This window comes from Mytilus trossulus, chromosome 3 (genome assembly GCF_036588685.1).
Source record: "Mytilus trossulus isolate FHL-02 chromosome 3, PNRI_Mtr1.1.1.hap1, whole genome shotgun sequence".
Lineage (NCBI taxonomy): Eukaryota > Metazoa > Mollusca > Bivalvia > Mytilida > Mytilidae > Mytilus > Mytilus trossulus.
The window spans coordinates 54,055,801-54,074,520 of record NC_086375.1 but is presented as its reverse complement, the minus strand read 5'-3'; the positions used below and the strand labels follow the sequence as shown (position 1 = coordinate 54,074,520).

The following is an 18,720-nucleotide window of genomic DNA, read 5'->3' as shown; positions in this document are numbered from 1 at the left end:
TGCATTCTGGTTATAACGCATTATCAATAGATCTCCATGCCTTAGTACGAGATCACTGTTAACAAGTAGTCTTGGCATCAGGCAAACGGTATTCAAAGTGAAGTAAAAACTTTCAAAAACTCATCATTTTATGAAATCAGACCAATTTAAGATCGAATTAACGGTTTCGACAGTTGCTGCAGATGGATTTGACATTCATGCTTTATTCTGTTTACAGGTAGTCGTTATTTGCCTTGGCTGTTGTATACATGGACAGCGAGATCGGGAAGATGTTAAAAATGATCTGACAATTGATCAGGTTATACTTGGAGCAATGGGCGGTACAAACAGTAAGTAGCCTATTAATACAAAGTTTGGTAAAATAAAAAGCAAAATTTTTCTTGGATTTTGTTTACAATATTAACTTTTCTATAGAAGAATATCAGAAAGTGTATAAAAGAAATAAAACTTTTTACTATTAATGTTATTCCTATCATTCATATGATTTGTTACTCTATTCAAGTTTTAATTGTTTTCATTGATATTTTACTATTTGTGGCTCTTGTCAGCGATCGAAAATAATATTCTTAACATACACAGAAAGAATCATGAATGAAATTGGCTCTTCTATCAAATTTGGATATCAATATGTTTACATACCCGATAACGAAGAGTGTGTTTAACGGAGGAAGTTACATTGTCTCAGATATATATAAACATGACATTGTGTTTCCATCTTGACTCAAATCTAACTTAGTGTCCTGATTTATCATATACTAATTCAATGTATTGAAATATTAAAAACTTTTTAAGGAGTTGCTGCTAGCTTGACTTTACCGGACCCAAACCGAACACTCGCTGAATTGGATATGGTTTTAACAAAGAAGCAATATGATTCAATGTATGGTAACTCTACCAGGTGGGTATTCATTCAAGAATATCGATATAAAAAATATCGATAGAAGAGTATATTTAGTTTGGATATCTAGAGAAGTGTTTGTAGATTAAAGCGGTGTAATAAGTACCAAAAACCAATGCCCAATAATTCTTTTAAAAATACTCACACACTTAAAAATACACACAAACACAATCAGTACATGACAAAACAACCAATGCACAATATGTACTCGGAGAATTATTGGAAAATGTATCCTCATATAGGAGATTTTCCTTAAATGATATATAGATATAGTAATGTCCAGTGACACACACCCCCTCCCTTTCTTAACCTAGTTATATTACTGAACACTGTGCTTGTTGTATTCTTTTACTTGTCTTAATAAAAAATAAAAAAATAAAAAAATTTAAACATTTTGTCTTAATCATATTGAATCACTTGTAATCATTTGTATGTAATTAATGTTGATTGTTCTACTCCTTGTGGGCGCTTTGGTTTTGAATTTGTACTTGAATGCACAAAAATTCTTTACATGATAAAACAGATGACCACCCATTTGTAAAAAAAAAACTCTTAGTGTAGTGATTCCAGTTTAACTAAATAGAAGATTTAAAGTTTTTCTCTAAAAGTTTGAGGTGTCTACAAAAAAGGACAATGTAACTGTAATTATAGCTTAATTGTGTTGCTCAGTACACTGGTTATGGTTTAATGTACAAGTTCATGTTGTTGCTTCGAATTCTTCTTCCAAATGTTTCTGTTTTTTATGATTGTCGACACCTTAATTATTGAATCTAGAAAAATATGATTTTCTTACTTATAGAACAAAGAGGAAAGCTGTAAGCGATGAGACTGTTTATTGGACAGGTGGGCAGGTTCCATACAAGTTCGCACCTAATCATTTTAGTAAGTTATTAATTGTGATGCTATATTGGTAAATATTGGATTAAACTATTTGAAAGATATAACGGCTCAGAGAAAAAAATAGCCAAGTCTTCATTAATATACAGATATCTTAAAAATTGTTTTGTTAACTAAAACAGTTTGCTCGAGGCAGTGGCAACTTTTTTGCTTTTATTTATTTTCAAAATAAAATTTCAATTGTTTCAGTACCACAGCATTGGCTATTTATTTTAGAAAACAACGTGAGTGTATGCCATTAATTTATGTCATTCAATAAGGAAAATAAATGTATAGCATGCGAATTCAAAAGAATACCTGCATAGAAAGAAGAAAATCACGAAACCTTGAAAAATATTGAGTTTTATTCAGTCTTTATACATTTTATAACTTAATTGGTATGTTTTAACAGACTTAACAGTATATATTCATATGTCTTTCAAAGGTGGTTATGAGCAATGGATGTTAAAAGTTGCAATGAGAGAGTGGGAGAAGTTTACATGTGTTCGATTCCACGAAGCTCGACCATCTGATTCAAACTATGTCTACTTTCAAGATGGATTAGGGTAAGAAGTTACACTGACATGTTCGTTTTCGATACTGTATTGCTGTCATTTCTCAGAAGTTAAAACGCAACATCGCCTATCCATTGAAGGCTTCAGAGGTATGGTAATATGAATGACACAATAACGGACAAAGAAATCTGACAAAATCGTCAAAATTTAGCCTGACACTGTCGATGTTTAATACAGAAACAACACATGATGTCATTGACGTACATTGCATGTTTCTTTTTCTGTGTTCATTTAAATGTTATAATGTCTGAATAAACTAAGTGAATCTTTTGAACTGGACACAAAAATGTTTTGATAAAATCACCAAAAGAGAAAATGTGAAAAAGTATATACATTAGAAGTGAGTCAAGAATAATTATCTATTAAATATTAACCGACACACTTTTTATTTTCAAGATGCAATTCTCAACTTGGTATGGTTGGAGGCATGCAAATTCTTAACCTAGACAAAGGCGGTTGTAGATTTGTAAGTAGTTTGAACTCATTACTTCCATATGCATTTTTTTTTAATTTTAAATCAAATAATGTTATTGCCATTAAGCAAGTTCCTGCACTTTGCTTCTTTTCGATTATTCAAAATAATAGTTTTCTTGCATTTTTCACAACTTCCAGAATTTTCAAATTGCGGTGTAATATCTGGTTTTTAGGTCATGAATTTTTTTGAACGCATATGTGTGAAAAAAAATCCAATTTAAAAGCCAAAATTAACATTAACATTTTATAATAAGAAGTTGAAAGTTAAAATGTTAACGTGTAAGATGTTGCAATAACATATTAACATGCTACATGTACATGATTGTATTTTAACGGTTAGAAACGTTTAATGTTTAACTGACTGGAGAATAGTCATCTGAATGAATAACTTTATTAACCACAGTTAATAAATGAAATATCTGTTAGCTAGACAAAAAGTTCGACAAAACGGTCATTGTGTCACATGAGACGCAGGATCTGCTTACCCTTCCGGAGCGCCTATTTTTGGTGGGGTTCGTGTTGCTCAGTCTTGTCTTTAGTTCGTTTTATACTGTTCATTTATTTGTCTGTTGGTCTTTTCTGTTGAGCCATGGCTTTCTCAGTTTATTGTCGACTCATGAGTTTAGATGTGCCTTTGGTATTTTCGTCGCTCTTTTTCAACACTATAATTATGATATATATTATCCAAGGCATAGATTTCCTTAGCCGTATTTGGCACAACTTTTTTGGAATTTTGGATCATCAATGCTCTTCATCTTTGTACTTGTTTGGCTTTATAAATATTTTGATATGAGCGTCACTGATGAGTCTTATGTAGACGAAACGCGTGTCTGGCGTACTAAATTATAATCCTGGTACCTTTGATAACTATTTACACCACTGGGTCAATGCCACTGCTGGTGGACGTTTCGTCCCCGAGGGTATCACCAGCCCAGAAGTCAACACCAAAATGAATATCAATAATGTGGTCATTTTTATAAATTTCCTGTATACGAAACTTTGAATTTTTCTGAAAAACTAAGGACTTTCTTATCCCAGGCATAGATTTCCTTAGCCGTATTTGACACAACTTTTTTGGAATTTTGGATCATCAATGCTCTTCAACTTTGTAGTTGTTTGGCTTTATAAATATTTTGTTATGAACGTCACTGATGGGTCTTATGTAAATGAAACACGCGTCTGGCGTACTAAATTTTAATCCTGGTACCTTTGATAACTTTTATCACACTATTTGAACTGTATAAATTTTATTTTATTTTACAGAAAGGCTTATATCTACACGAAATTGCACATGCTCTTGGAGTAGTACATGAGCATCAACGTCCTATACGTGATAACTACATTACTATCCTTTATCAGAACGTAGAACCAAGCATGAAAATATGGTTCCAGAAGTACAATCCAGCTGCTATAAAAAGTCATAATGTAGATTATGAACTATCTTCCGTTATGCATTATGGAGTTAAGGTAAGTTAGAACTTTTGTTACGGTGATCATTCCGAATATAACATGAATATATTTCTGCTTCAAATTTGTTTGCTTAGGTATACATATATGATCATGCATTTATGTGTATCGTATTTTAATATAAAGTATAAAGTTTCTCTGAATTTCATTATTATTATTCAATTAGACTCATAAACCAATCTGGTTTTTTTCTTCTGTGTACTTTTTCACTCTTGATTATATTAGGTGCACTTTTATATTTTTGCTTAACTGATAATTATTTTTTATGGAGGTATACAAATGATACCTTAACGGTGTAAAAGCGAACAAATGGTGTATCTTGAATTGATTTTTTGTTTCTCAAATCAGACTATTCATTACTGATATGAAATGCAAATCAGACTTCACACCTGCTTTAAAAGTACATGCTATTCTTAAAGATAAATTCCAATCTGCTCAGTTTACCTTATTTCAAATTTCTGTTGGTGTGTTTTTTTAGGCTTTTTCTGGGAATCAACAACAAACTATCCGTGCCAAGGATCAAAGTAGAGAAAGTGAAATTGGCCGGGTGTATGCCAAAGAATTGTCCTTTACTGACGTAGAAATTGTCAACAGAATGTATAACTGTGTTAAAGAAACTTCAGGTATAATAAACAGAATGTATAATTGTGTTAATAAACATTATTTTTTTGTAACCGATTGTATAATTGTGTTAATAGACATTAGGTTATTGTAAACCGAATGTATAATTGTGTTAAATTAACTTCAGGTAATAGTCAAAATATGTATAATTGTGTTAAAATGCTTCAGGTAATAGTAAACATAATGTATAATTGTGTAAAAGAAAGTTTAGGTCAACAGAATGTATAAATAAAGGCAACAGTAGTATAACACTGTTAGAAATTCATAAATCGATTGAGAAAAAACAAATCCGAGTTACAAACTCAAACTGAGGGAAACCCACCAAATATAAGAGGAGAACTAAAACACAACAAAAACACAACATTAAAATGTAACACACACAGAAACGAACCATAAGATAACAATGGCCAATTTCCTAACTTGATACAGGACATTTTAAGAAAAAATGGTGGGTTGAACCTGGTTTTGTGGCATGCCAAATCTCCCGCTTTTATGTCGATGTTAAATATAACATTAAAATGACAACATTACATGACAGGACTACAATACAAATAAATGGGAGAATATATAGGACAGAGAAACACATAAATAAAAGCTAACAAAAGGTTCCAGGTTAAACATGTGATACGCCAGACGCGCGATTCGTCCACTCAAGACTAGCCAGTGGTGCTCAGATAAAAAAAAAGTTGAAGAGCATTGAGGATCAAAATTTTTAAAAAGTTGTGCCTAATATGGCTAGGGTGTTCTGCCTTGGATAAGAAAATCATTATTATTTAGACAAATTTATACTTTTGCAAAAGGTAAATTTATATAAAATGACTACTAGTATATAATAGATAAAACCGAAGTGGTGACTAACTCGATATAAAAACGGATACATGAAACTTCCTAAAACAGCACATAAAAATTCACAGCCGAGTAAGCCAAAGCGATAAACGCAAAAAGTGACGTCACATTTGAATTTCTTAACATTTCCCAAAAATAGGATAGAATTAAGATAGATAAGATAAGATAAGATTTATTTTATTAAAGTGTCACCATCCATTACAGTCACAGAAAATCTTACATTAATTTGTAGGATCCTTTACTACAAATTAATTTAGCTGATCTGTAACAATAACATCTTCATGCCTTATATATCATGTACTGTAGTACGCCGCTAGATTAAAACTGACGTGGAAAGGTAACACATGCCCACCGAAAGCTCTTTTTTGAGAGCCCAGGTGGTCGTGTGGTCTAGCGGGACGGCTGCAGTGCAGGCGATTTGGTGTCACGATATCACAGTAGCATGGGTTCGAATCCCGGCGAGGGAAGAACCAAAAATTTGCGACAGCAAATTTACAGATCTAACATTGTTGGGTTGATGTTTAGACGAGTTGTATATACATTATGTACACAGCCATGTATCACCATCATTGATGGCGATCCGATGGATACATCTGTTGTAGGGTTGTCACTGACTCAGACGTACTTATGTATATATATACGAGTTGTATATACATTATGTACACAGCCATGTATCACCATCATTGATGGCGATCCGATGGATACATCTGTTGTAGGGTTGTCATTGACTCAGACGTACTTATGAATATAATTATTTTCTGTGACTGTATCTTACATTAATTTGTAGGATCCTTTACTATAGATAATTTAGCTAATCTGTAACAATAACATCTTCATTTGACTAACAGGTCGAACAACTGTTTTTAGAGAAAGTACCCTCATTTTTAGATTAAATATATATATATACACATAAAGTCATAAGAACCTAACATTTAAGTAAAAGGATGCCAGCCGAAAACGACTTATGAGACACTAGAATTCAAGATAAGGTGTATAATAGTGAAATAACATTTATTGATAACAGTGAAAATTACAATACTAATTAATATCGCATGTTACAGCAAATAGAATGTACACCATTGTATAGGAATTTTCAGTTATAGCAAACGACATGAAGCAATGAGTAAATTAACCAACAGAATGCATCGATAAGTTCAATAACATATTTTAACGATAAAAAAAACCCAGCAACATTTTAAATTTCACATGAAATCACATGTTTGGGATAACGTCGTAAAAGAATATAAATTTACTTATACATCATAAAAATTATCAAGGTAATAAATCTGAGCATTGCATCTGAGGGAATATGGTATTTCAAAGTGAGTTCATTCCAAAACAATAGCAGAGATTCCAAATGTAGGTACAATTAAATACGGCAGACGCGTATATAATCTAACTAATAATTGTGGTTTTTTCAGAGTGTGGTGGTGTGACATGCGCAGGGAAGGGTTATCTTGATCAGAATTGTAAATGTATATGCCCTGATGGGTCAGACGAATGTACCAGTGGAACAACAAGAGATACATGTAGGTACCAATTTAACGTTGAGAAGAATTTATCAATAAAAGTAGAAATATAGAAAATGCATATTCTATTATGTGACCTCAGCAGTTCTATAAATTTTCAAAGCATGTGCAGTCTTTTAGGGAAGCACCTCATCAAAAAGTGTCTATCAGTGACTTACAGGAAAATTAAAAGAAAAATCAATTATATAAGTTTTCAAGATTTGGTTCACTCTGCACGTGTTGCTGTATTATAATGTTACGTAATCTCATCTTTAACTATTCCTTAAACATAATGTTTGATATGAGAGCAACAAAACAAAATTAAAACAATTTGACTAATCAACAGACATCTAGAGATCAAAATAAAATTTTCAACAGTAAACAGATATTTATGCAATAAATTAAGATGAAAATATATCAAGTCTTTTTGATTAAATCAAAGAAATGTTATCGACATCTAATTCGCTAGGTGACAAAATAAAATAAGTATTATTTAAAACAGCAACGGACAAGGAACATAAATTGGAACACACCCATGCATATGTTGCGGGGCTTAACTATTTAAAACAAAATCTAAACACTCCCCTTTTAACCTTAATCATTAGACTGAAAAGAAGAAGGCAAATAAAATGTAAAACAATAGAAAAAAGTATCTGTTTATAGTGCGTTACACATGTGATTTTGAAGAACAAAAGTATAACCAATTTCAATTGAAAAGTATGAAATTTTAAAAATTGTCCTTAAACTTATATCTCAGACCTCGTTTTGTAACCTTTCAGCTAAAAGCAATAATGCAGCGACTGATAGAGAAAACTGGCTGTGTTACATATGGTCACGACAAGGTGAATGTCAAAGGAATCCAGGTTATATGAAATCCAACTGTGAAAAAGCATGTGCTCAAGAAATGAAAAACACACAAGGTAATTATAAATATGCATCACGAAGGTTGCTCATGAGTGGAGCAGGGTTGACTTACTCTTCCAGAGAAGCTGTGACCAAAACTGATTTTTATGGGATTCGTGTTCTATGTATTGTAACAAATATATGATAGCTAATGTCAATGAATGATATGGAAGCTAAATGCATAAACAAAAATTAAACAGCATCAAATTTAAAAAGAACCCTAGTCAGCTATTGTTGACAGAGATGCAACCCAAGATAAAGTTAACTTAAATAATTCATAATTTATCGAACAAAAATCGAAAGTTGCATGACCTTTAACTAGAACTTTTTTCTGCATTAGATTCCTTTACTTGAAGACGAGGATGTGAAACATTGTAAATAAATCTACTTATTTTATGTATAATAAGGTTTAACCTAACTATTTCAGGACAAAATAGTTTGTGTGAAAACACATACGATGATGCCACTTGTGACAAATGGAAGAACGAAGTTGGAGATTGTAGAGTTGCTGAACATTTCATGAAAAAAAACTGTAGGAAGTCGTGTGGTTATTGCAACGATTTCACCATTAACCGTACACCGCCACAGAGTAAGTGTAGTGTCTATATAATTCTAGACTTTATTAAGAGGTATGAGTGCCAATGAGAAAACTCTCTATTCACGTCACAATTTGTAAACATGTTATTAAAATAATACCATTACACGTTAAAGATTACTGCAGTTAAAAGTTTAGAACTAATTCATCCTTTTCATGATTTTGTAAGACCTTTTTATCAATGAATAATTTCAGAATAACAATAATGTCAGGGTTTATGAAGTGCAAAAGTCATGATTTACACATACTTTTGTAAATTCAATGAATGTTCTAGTATAATAAGAAAGTTTGTAAAGTTTTAAAAGTAGTTTTCCAAAACAAGTTCGATATCAGTTTTTCAAAAAGTTTGATGGATTTGAGCTTTGTCTGAAAATTTTCTGAATGTTTTCTATTCTAGATTATAACAGTTTTCATAAGTCTTGATTTACTTGTCTATCAAGTCAATATATCTGATCTCGCTGTGTTAGCAGATAATCAGTTGTCAGTAGATTTTTTTCACGTGGTTTGTACCTTCAACATATTTTTATCCTAAATGGAAATTCAGTTCCTTAACGCTAATCATGTGAAACTAGAAATACAGGAAAAATTATCTAGCTCAGCGTCAAAATCACATGTCCCAATAAGGAACATGTCTTGTGCGATCTCTTTAATTCGAAATTGAAAAAAAAATCTTCGTGTTTACCAAATGTTTAAACCATTTTCACATGGTCCATATTTTACAATGATTTAAACGCTTTCATGATTTTTTGCAAAAACCCAAAGGTGGCACGTGGCTTTTCACGATCTTTTTTTCAAATATTTTAAAATGATATCATGTGTAATGCAGTTTGTTTCTATTTAGACGGAAGAGTTTAATTGTAAAAAGTTGATGATACATTCATTTCTAATTTTAGCCCAGTGTATGAATGCTCATAATAATGACACAGCTTGTGAAACATGGGGCAGGAAAGGGGAATGTATAATAAATGACAGATGGATGCCACTGAACTGTAGAAAGGCGTGCTTTACATGTCCATTTGATGAACAAACTGTTAATACAGTCAAACCTTCAGGGTCAACCACCCCTACACGAAGACCAATGACAACACGACGACCAACTAGACCTCCTGTGATTACAACACAACCTACAACTAGGAAACCAGTCGGTAAGATACCAGTGTGTATGTCCCATTTATGGGCATTATGTCTTCTGGTCCGTTCGTCTGTTCCGCTTCAGGTTAAAGATTTTGGTCGAGCATAGAAACATAGAACATAGAAAATGATAGTGCGGATGGGGCATCCGTGTACTATGGACACATTCTTGTTTAATTCTCAAAACTTTTTTCTCTCTCACAAATATGTTTTTGTTGCTCTTATTTTAGACTCATTGAACTATTCATAAATAATCTAAAAATGACAATTTTATTTCTGTTTTTGTTTTTTTAGCGGATTGTGTCAACCGTTATCCAAATAAAGATTGTGATGTTTGGGCACGGTACAAACATTGCACAATAAATCCCACTTTTATGGAAGCTAATTGCATGCTTTCCTGTAAGGTATGCCAGGATAATGATGGTGGAGTTGGTGTGACAGAAAAAACAGGTATGTCTATATAAAACATTTATTAGTACTTTGGTAGTCTTTAGGGGCTTAACATCATTGGCAAGTTGGGGTTTAGATCGAGTGCCTTGATAAATATCAATCCAGAGAACGCTTTATGTATGGAGGTTTTGGTTGTTGAAAAATAAATGTAATATTTTATGTCTGGTTCTTTAAAAAAAAGTTAATCTTTTTACAAGGTTTGATGTAATGCTAATTCAATAATTTTTGATTTTTTAATACAGTTAAAGAATCAAAAGTTAAATGATTTAATTTATACTTTTAGTCATGAATAATTGTAAAGACACATGGACAAGTCCAGAAATGTGTCCAATCTGGGCAGAACATCAACATTGTGTCATTAATCCAGGGTTCATGCTGAAACGCTGTGCAAAATCTTGTAGAAGATGTACAACAGGTAAATACATATTTCAGATACTTATAGATATATACAAACAAATATTTAAAACTATAAGGTTGACCTGAAAAATTTGGTACTTTCTTTTTTAAATATCAACCTAACATTTGAGCATATGGACATTAGACCGTTGGTTTTCCCGTTTGAATGGTTTTACACTAGTAATTTTGGGGCCCTTTATAGCTTGTTGTTCGGTGTGAGCCAAGGCTCCGTGTTGAAGGCCGTACTTTAACCTGTAATGGTTTAATTTTTAAATTGTTATTTGGATGGAGAGTTGTCTCATTGGCACTCACACCACATCTTCCTATATCTATGTTCATGAGTAGATGGAAGCATTTTTAAAAAGTGTCTATATTACAATGCAACAATGAAAAGGCCTTCTTGGAAATGTGTTTCAAATGTGATTGTATGACATGCATGACATAGCTTACAATAGCTTTTAATTGATGTTTTGGCCATGGTGCTCTGATGGTGTATAAAAGCACAGTTTACTATGAAGTGAAGTAACAAACATATCGTAATTCGAGAAAAATTCTAAACGGAAAGTCCCTATGCAATTGGCAAAATCAAAAGCTATATCACATCAAACGAATGGATATTAGCTGTCATATTCCTCACTTGATACGGGAATTTTGTCTTATGTGGGAAATGATGGATTAAACATGTTTGTATAGCTAGCTAAACTTCTGATTTGTATCACAATCGCATATATTTCCATCTTTTTATTTGTTGATTGATTTTGTATGCCGGAAAGGTGTAATTTTCTTCCATCAGTGAAAATGTATTCACGTGGTAACACAAATTGTTTTTGGGATCCTGACGAGACAAGTCATCTATGTTTAGTTCATTACAGTAAATAAATAATAGATAACCGCCTTTATTTTGGTATGAGTATTCTTGTCACATTGATAGTTTTCACACAGCTTATGCAATTTCTGACGAAAAGGTACTTTCATGTAATTTTTAATTTTCAGGTTTAAGACAAGCCGCAGAACAAGTCGTTCAAGAAAGCACAGAGAACAATGCGAACACACTCATAGGAACTCTTTCTAGTTTATCGTTGATGCTGGTTTTGTTATTGGTTATTGTTTAATAAAACTGTTTATAATAAACTGCTAGTATTTCATCCTGTAATTACCCCTGCATTGTACAAATAATAGGCACACATAAATCTTATCTTTACGTCTTGTACAATTAAAGTTGTCTGAAACTCCGCTTCCATGTTGAACAAATGGTAATGTGAATATTTATTTGTATGTAGCCGTTCATTTTGGGATCCTCTTCGCAGTTCACGCTCACACAATGTCAATTTCTTTGAAAAATCAGAGGCAACTTTTCGGATATAAACAAATGTCCCTACATTTAACCTTTTATACCAACTAGGCAATGTAGCCAGATATTAGCAATCAACACTCATTTAGGCCAATGTACAAACAGCTAAAGACAATTGTAAATATTAATTTCATCCATGTTCAGTTCATATACATTGAAAACCGTTCCAATAGCAAATAGTTGCAATTTAGGGTGTTCTGCTCGAGACCATATTTTCTACCAATAACTATTATTGATATTAAATGTATATAGTTTTATCTAAAGGCTATTTTTCAAACGTGCATAATATATTATTTTGATTTTTTATTTGTTTGATTTTATTCTGGTTACCTTGTAAATTATAAATCAAATTATAAAGTCGACGCCGGCAAATAATCTTCAATAAATAAAGGATCTCTAGAAACTTGAGACGAAGCACTAAACTTTGAAGTGCCGCATGTAAATTACAGGATAAAAAAAATGTATATTGTCGGGTATATATTTATATGCAATCTCTATAGGAAACAGGAGTAAAGGTCGACGAGTTATGAAAACATCGTACAAACAAATATTTATATTTTACGACAATGTACATATATTGTATATATATATTTCTATCATTGACTAATTTATCTTTGGTGCTGTTATTGTTATTGATTATTGTTTAATAAAAATATGTAAATGTATGTATTTATATATCTTAAATGTTATTTGTTACTGTCATTGAGGTATAAGATGGTCATCACAATCGGGGAAATATAATTACGATAGATCTTCTGAGGCACAATTATCAAATAGTAAAATTACAAGAATACTGAACTCCGAGGAAAATTTAAAACGGAAAGTCCCTTACCTGTTCCAAGTCAGGAATACGACAGTTCTTGTCCATTGGTTTTTGATGCGTTTTGTTATTTGATTTTGCCATGTGATTATGGACTTTCCAAATTGATTTTCCTCTAAGTTCAGTATTTTTGTGATTATACTTTTTATCCCTCAAATTGCAAAATCAAAAGCTCAAACACATCAAACGAATGGATAACAACTGTCAAATTCCTGACTTGAAACAGGTATTTTCTTGTGCAGTAAATAGTTGATTGAACTGGTTTTATAGCTACTTAAACCTATCACTTGTCGCATCAAATTCAATTATAATGACAAAGATATATGAACAATACAAACAGACATGAAAGATCATTATAGGTAAAATGTCAAAAATAGAGGAACAGCAGTATAAAAACAAACAAATATGTAACAAGGAAGCATACAAAGGCATATATCAGATTTGACAACCTAATTTATTGCTTTTTTGTCATACGATTTTAGACAAAGCACATTGGCAAAAATGAAAGACCATCACTTATTTGATTTTCAAAGCAGTAACATGCCACCCAAAGTAGGAACTAAAGGAGCGAAGAAGGCCGCCACTAAGGCCAAGACTAACAAGTGAAACTGCGAGCTACTTCTCACTGATGATACCCCCGTCGCTAGTGGGTAATATCAAAAATGTAAAAATATGCAATAACACATCACACAGTATAGCTGACTTATATAAAAGCCTGAAAACAAATTTCAGAAATCTTTGTATTTTAGTTTCTGAGAAAAATGTGACGAAAATTTTCAAGTTGGCTATCATGTGTAAAATCATACAAGTGTTCGGGTAAACAGGAAGTTGTCCAATGATGAATCTGAAAACGCATCACACGGTATATCTGACTTATATTTTCTGTTTACAAAACTTTGAATTTTTCGAAAAACTAAGGATTTTCTTACCCCAGGAGTAGATAACCTTAGCCGTATTTGGCACAACTTTTTGGAATTTTGGATCCTTAATGCTCTTCAACTTTGTATTCATTTGGCTTTTTAACTATTTCGATCTGAGCGTCACTGATGAGTCTTATGTAGACGAAACGCGCGTCTGGCGTATAAAATTATAATCCTGGTACTTTTGATAACTATTATATAAATCCTGAAACCTAATTTCAAAAATCCTTGTATTGTAGTTCCTAAGAAAAATGCGACGAAAAATATTCATGGGACGGACGGACTGACGGAAGGAAGGATAGACTGACAGAGGTAATATTAGTTATCTTGGTGTAATCAGGGGTGTACAGAATTTTACACCGGTGTTGAAAATTCATACACCCTGAGTGTAAAATTCCGTACACCCCTGATTATACCAAGATAACGAATTTATTTCTTACGAACAATTCCTTTACTCATTTTGAAACCAGGATGTAAAATTGTAAAAATGGTAATGAAAAATTTCCAGCGTAATATTTTTTCAATATCCATGCTGCTGCACATTGTCAAATACTTTTATACTTTATTTTTGGAAAAATTCAGAAATTTTTTGTGTTCTTTTGAGTTAACAAAAAAAAAATTTTTTTAGCATTTATTTTCTTAATTTTTTTTTCTTTATTTTGGCAAAATTTTATATTTTAAATTTTTTGGGCAAAATTTTTTTTTTTTTTTTAATGTGGCAAAATTTTATTTATCCCGGGTCAACCAGGGTGGGGTGTTATTTACACCGGGGTAGTCAACCAATCAGATTGCAGTATTTTTGCTGCATAAGAAATAATACAGTTTATCCCCTTTTTAAAGCGGGGGTATAAAAAATACTAAAATTATAGAACAATAATAATTCATTTATTATTAGAATTCTTAGTGAGTTACGTTGATTTTTCATTTTATCTGGGTTTTTTTACGATTAATCACAACTATCCTTGTACAATGTATGAGATATTATGTAACACATCTTTTTTTGTAACGATGTCGTTTATATTCAAACGTTCATTATAAGATCTAGAAATGATGCTTTCTTTGGCGATTACCCTTTTAAAAGAATGCACGTTTGTGCACAACATTCATCAAAATTGAATTTGACAAAATTCGATTTTTTAGAGCAAGATAGAGACATCATTTTTTGTTAAATAGGGTATCTGTTAACATGTGCCTAAACAATTATCATATTTGTTAAGGGCTGAAAATGGTCCTATATGTCCCCTGTCCTTATAAACATTCAGACCACTTTAAGCCTTTTGACCATCTGGAGGGTGCAATTTAGGAATAAAATTGAGAAAGGAAATGGGTAATGTGTCAAGGCGACAACAACCCTACCATAAAGCAGGCCAATTGGTCTTCAATGTAGCCCTTAGGCATCCTTCATCATAGAAAATTCGCATCCACCCTGTCCCCAAATTACAACAATTGTAAGCTTTTTTGTAAAGTTTCTATTGCCTGACAGAGTAAGAATGTCCTACCGCAGAGAGTGTAATCTGTCAACAAATTTTATTATACCTCACGTTAAAATGCCTTATTTTGATTGGCTAATACGAGGGTGTTAATTTACTCTATCACATGGCTGAGAGGGTGATAATTTGAATTTTTGAAATACTAAGGCTTTTCTACATCAGCTGTATTTAACAAAACATTTATGAATTTTTGCTCCTCAATGCTCTTCAACTTCGTACTTTATTTTTTTTTATTTATTTTTTTTAAATATTCGAGCGTCACTGATGAGTCTTTTGTAGACAAAACAAGCGCCTGACGTAAATAAAAAAAAATGTCATTCCTGGTATGTATGATGGGTTTATTCCCATCACTGGGTCGATGCCACAGCTGGCGAACGTTTCGTTCCCGGAGGGTATCACCAGCTCAGTAGTCAGTACTTCAGTGTTGACTTAAGTTATCATTGATATGTTCACAATTATAAATCATCTGTTAACAAAACATTTTTGAAATACTAAGGTTTTCTACCTCAGGAATAGATTACCGTAGCTGTATTTGGCAAAACTTTTAGGATTTGTTTGTCCTCAATGCTCTTAATCTTCGTACATTTTTGTACTTTATTTGGTTTTTTTTTTTATTCGAGCGTCACTGACGTTCGAAAAGTTTATGAATCTTTTCGAATTTTGGCAGTCTAATATTACCATTTCCAACTCATAAATAGTTATAAAAGGTACCAGGATTATAATTTAATACGCCAGACACCCTTAAAATTCCTGAGATAATATCTGTCCATCGTCCAATCATATCTTTATTTGAAACTGTACCTGAATGGTAAAAAGTGAACAGATCCTTTTTATTTCAGGTCATTAGGTCAAATGTCTAGGTAACAGCAGCAATGTATAGACTTTTAGTAACTATATCATTTGGCTTTGAATTTTGATATATAGATTCACACAATTATTGATTGTCCTCAAACAACTCTTAAACAATTTGAGATAGGATCAACATAATTGATGTGTATTTCATATCTGAAATTTCAGAATTTTTTATTTTTGCAGCCAGGCCAGATTATGAGCCAAAATTTACTTCAGGTTATGAATGTAATAAATAGTGATATCTTTCAAAATACCAAACTTTAAAAGTTAAACCTTGAATAACATTTCATATGATTGATAAGAGCTTCACTGAAGGACTTTTGTTGGGATCAGCATAGGGGGTCTAAACAATAAAAAAAAATCCTCAAACTTCACATCACATGATCAGATCATGACAATTGCTATTCATATTCATGAACATATTGAGATCTATCAGTGCTAAAGGTTACACATTTTTATGTTGGAGCAAGGTGCAGATTTCTGTGTGTTTTTTTTATTTAGTGAAACATTTAGTGAATAAAGACAAATCATAGTTTACGCTATATACACAATATTTAACTAGAAGTTTTCGAATTTTTATATGCACTCTGTTGGCATGATCTTTTAAATTATTACCATTTTATCTAAAATGCAGATAGACAGGTGTGCCTTTGAAAGAATGACATTTAGTCATCATAAAGATATGAAATATCTTTTATACTGTATGAGGTATACATTTAGAGTTCAAAGTTTCTGGGACAAATTACTGACATCAAGTGACCAATGTTTACCAAGCTCTTTGATTGTTCTGTATAAAATATAAAGATGAAAATAGTTTTTGTCTGGTGGCATAATTTTCTCAAGAACAATACACTAGAAGCTCACCTTGGTCTATGTGCATATTAAACAAAGGACACAGATGGATTCATGACAAAATTGTGTTTTGGTGATGGTGATGTGTTTGTAGATCTTACTTTACTGAACATTCTTGATGCTTACAATTATTTCTATCTGTAATGAACTTGGACCAGTTGTTTCAATGGAAAATATTTTGTAAACATTTACAAAATTTATGCAAATTGTTAAAAATTGACTATAAATGGCAATAACTCCTTAAGGGGTCAATTGACCATTTTGGTCATGTTGGCTTATTTGTAGGTCTAACTTTGCTGTTTACAGTTTATCTCTATCTTTAATAATATTCAAGATAATAACCAAAAGATGCAAAATTTTCTTAAAATTACCAATTCAGGGGCAGCAACCCAACAACGGGTTGCCTGAATGGTCTGAAAATTTCAGGGCAGATAGATCTTGACCAAATGAACTATTCAATCCCTAGCATATTTGCTCAAATGCTTTGGTTTCAAAAATATGAGCCAAAAACTGCATTTTACCCTATAAACTATTTTTAGCCATGTTGGCCATCTTGGTTTGCAGGCAGGGTCATCTGACACAACTAGATACCCTTATGATGATTGTGTACAACTTTGGTTAAATTCATCTTAGTAGTTTCAGAGAAGATTTAGGTAAAAGATTATAAAAATTTACAAAAAAAATAAAAATTGACTATAAAGGGAAATAACTCCTTAAGGTGTCAACTTACCATTTTGGTCATTTTTTGTAGATCTTACTTTGCTGAACATTATTGCTGTTTACAATTTATCTCTATAGATCTATAATTATATTCAAACTAATAACCGAAAGCGGCAAAATTGTCTTGAAATTACCAATTCAGGGGTAGCAACCTAATATGCAGTTATTTGAAAATTAAAAAAAAAAAATTTATAAAAAAATCAGGGCAGATACATAATGACCTAATAAACAATTATACCCCCATGATATATTTGCTCTAATTGCTTTGGTTTCAGAGATAAAAGCCAAAATCTACATTTTACCCCTAGGTTCTATTTCTAGCCATGGTGGCCATCTTGGTTAGTTGGCCAGGTCACAAGACACATTTTTTTAAACTAAATACCCCAGTGATGATTGTGACCAAGTTTGGTTAAATTTGGCTCAGTATTTTCAGGAGAATATTATTGTAAAAGTTAACAACGACAATGGATGGCAGTCGAGTGATGACAGATGAGTGATAAGAAAAGCTCACTTGGCTCCTTGGGCCAGGTGAGCTAAAAAGTAAATGGCCAGTAAATTGGTAATGTGACTGCCTGATATACACTTTGCATAAAAAAAGGTGAATGAAGAATTTTTAATTTTCAGTTTAAGTTTAAAGTGAGAGCGCTATGCAAGTTCAGAAGCTGTGGTATAATTGTAAACAATGGAAATATTCCCCAAAGTCCTATAAAGAAATGTGATTTGATAGAAAATTAGACAACTGTCCACCAAATCCAAAAGACATAGATTTTAGCAACTATTTATAGGTCACTGTACATCCTTAAACAATGATCAAAACCATAACAAAAAGTCAGCTTAAAAAAAAGTCTTCTACAACTTGTTTCTAGTTTAACATTCTGTGAAATTAATTAAACCTTGTGAAGGATATTAAAGATATGACAATGCAAATTGAGTGAGTAACAGAAAAAACTGAAAATATTTTTACACCGCAGAATA

General features: G+C 32.1%; 1 protein-coding gene across 1 annotated transcript; it reads left to right on the top strand.

Annotated features, from left to right (window-relative positions):
* The first annotated feature begins 192 nt into the window (after positions 1 to 192).
* On the top strand, positions 193 to 12,756 carry LOC134711847 (zinc metalloproteinase nas-14-like). The gene is made up of 14 exons (XM_063572779.1): positions 193 to 329; positions 793 to 898; positions 1,698 to 1,780; positions 2,220 to 2,340; positions 2,746 to 2,815; positions 4,087 to 4,290; positions 4,769 to 4,913; positions 7,179 to 7,286; positions 8,045 to 8,185; positions 8,596 to 8,757; positions 9,657 to 9,908; positions 10,189 to 10,344; positions 10,628 to 10,759; positions 11,734 to 12,756. Exons 1-14 carry the CDS (start codon positions 314 to 316, stop codon positions 11,850 to 11,852), a joined length of 1,815 nt encoding a protein of 604 aa, XP_063428849.1. The 5' UTR covers positions 193 to 313; the 3' UTR covers positions 11,853 to 12,756.
* Positions 12,757 to 18,720: the final 5,964 nt, after the last annotated feature.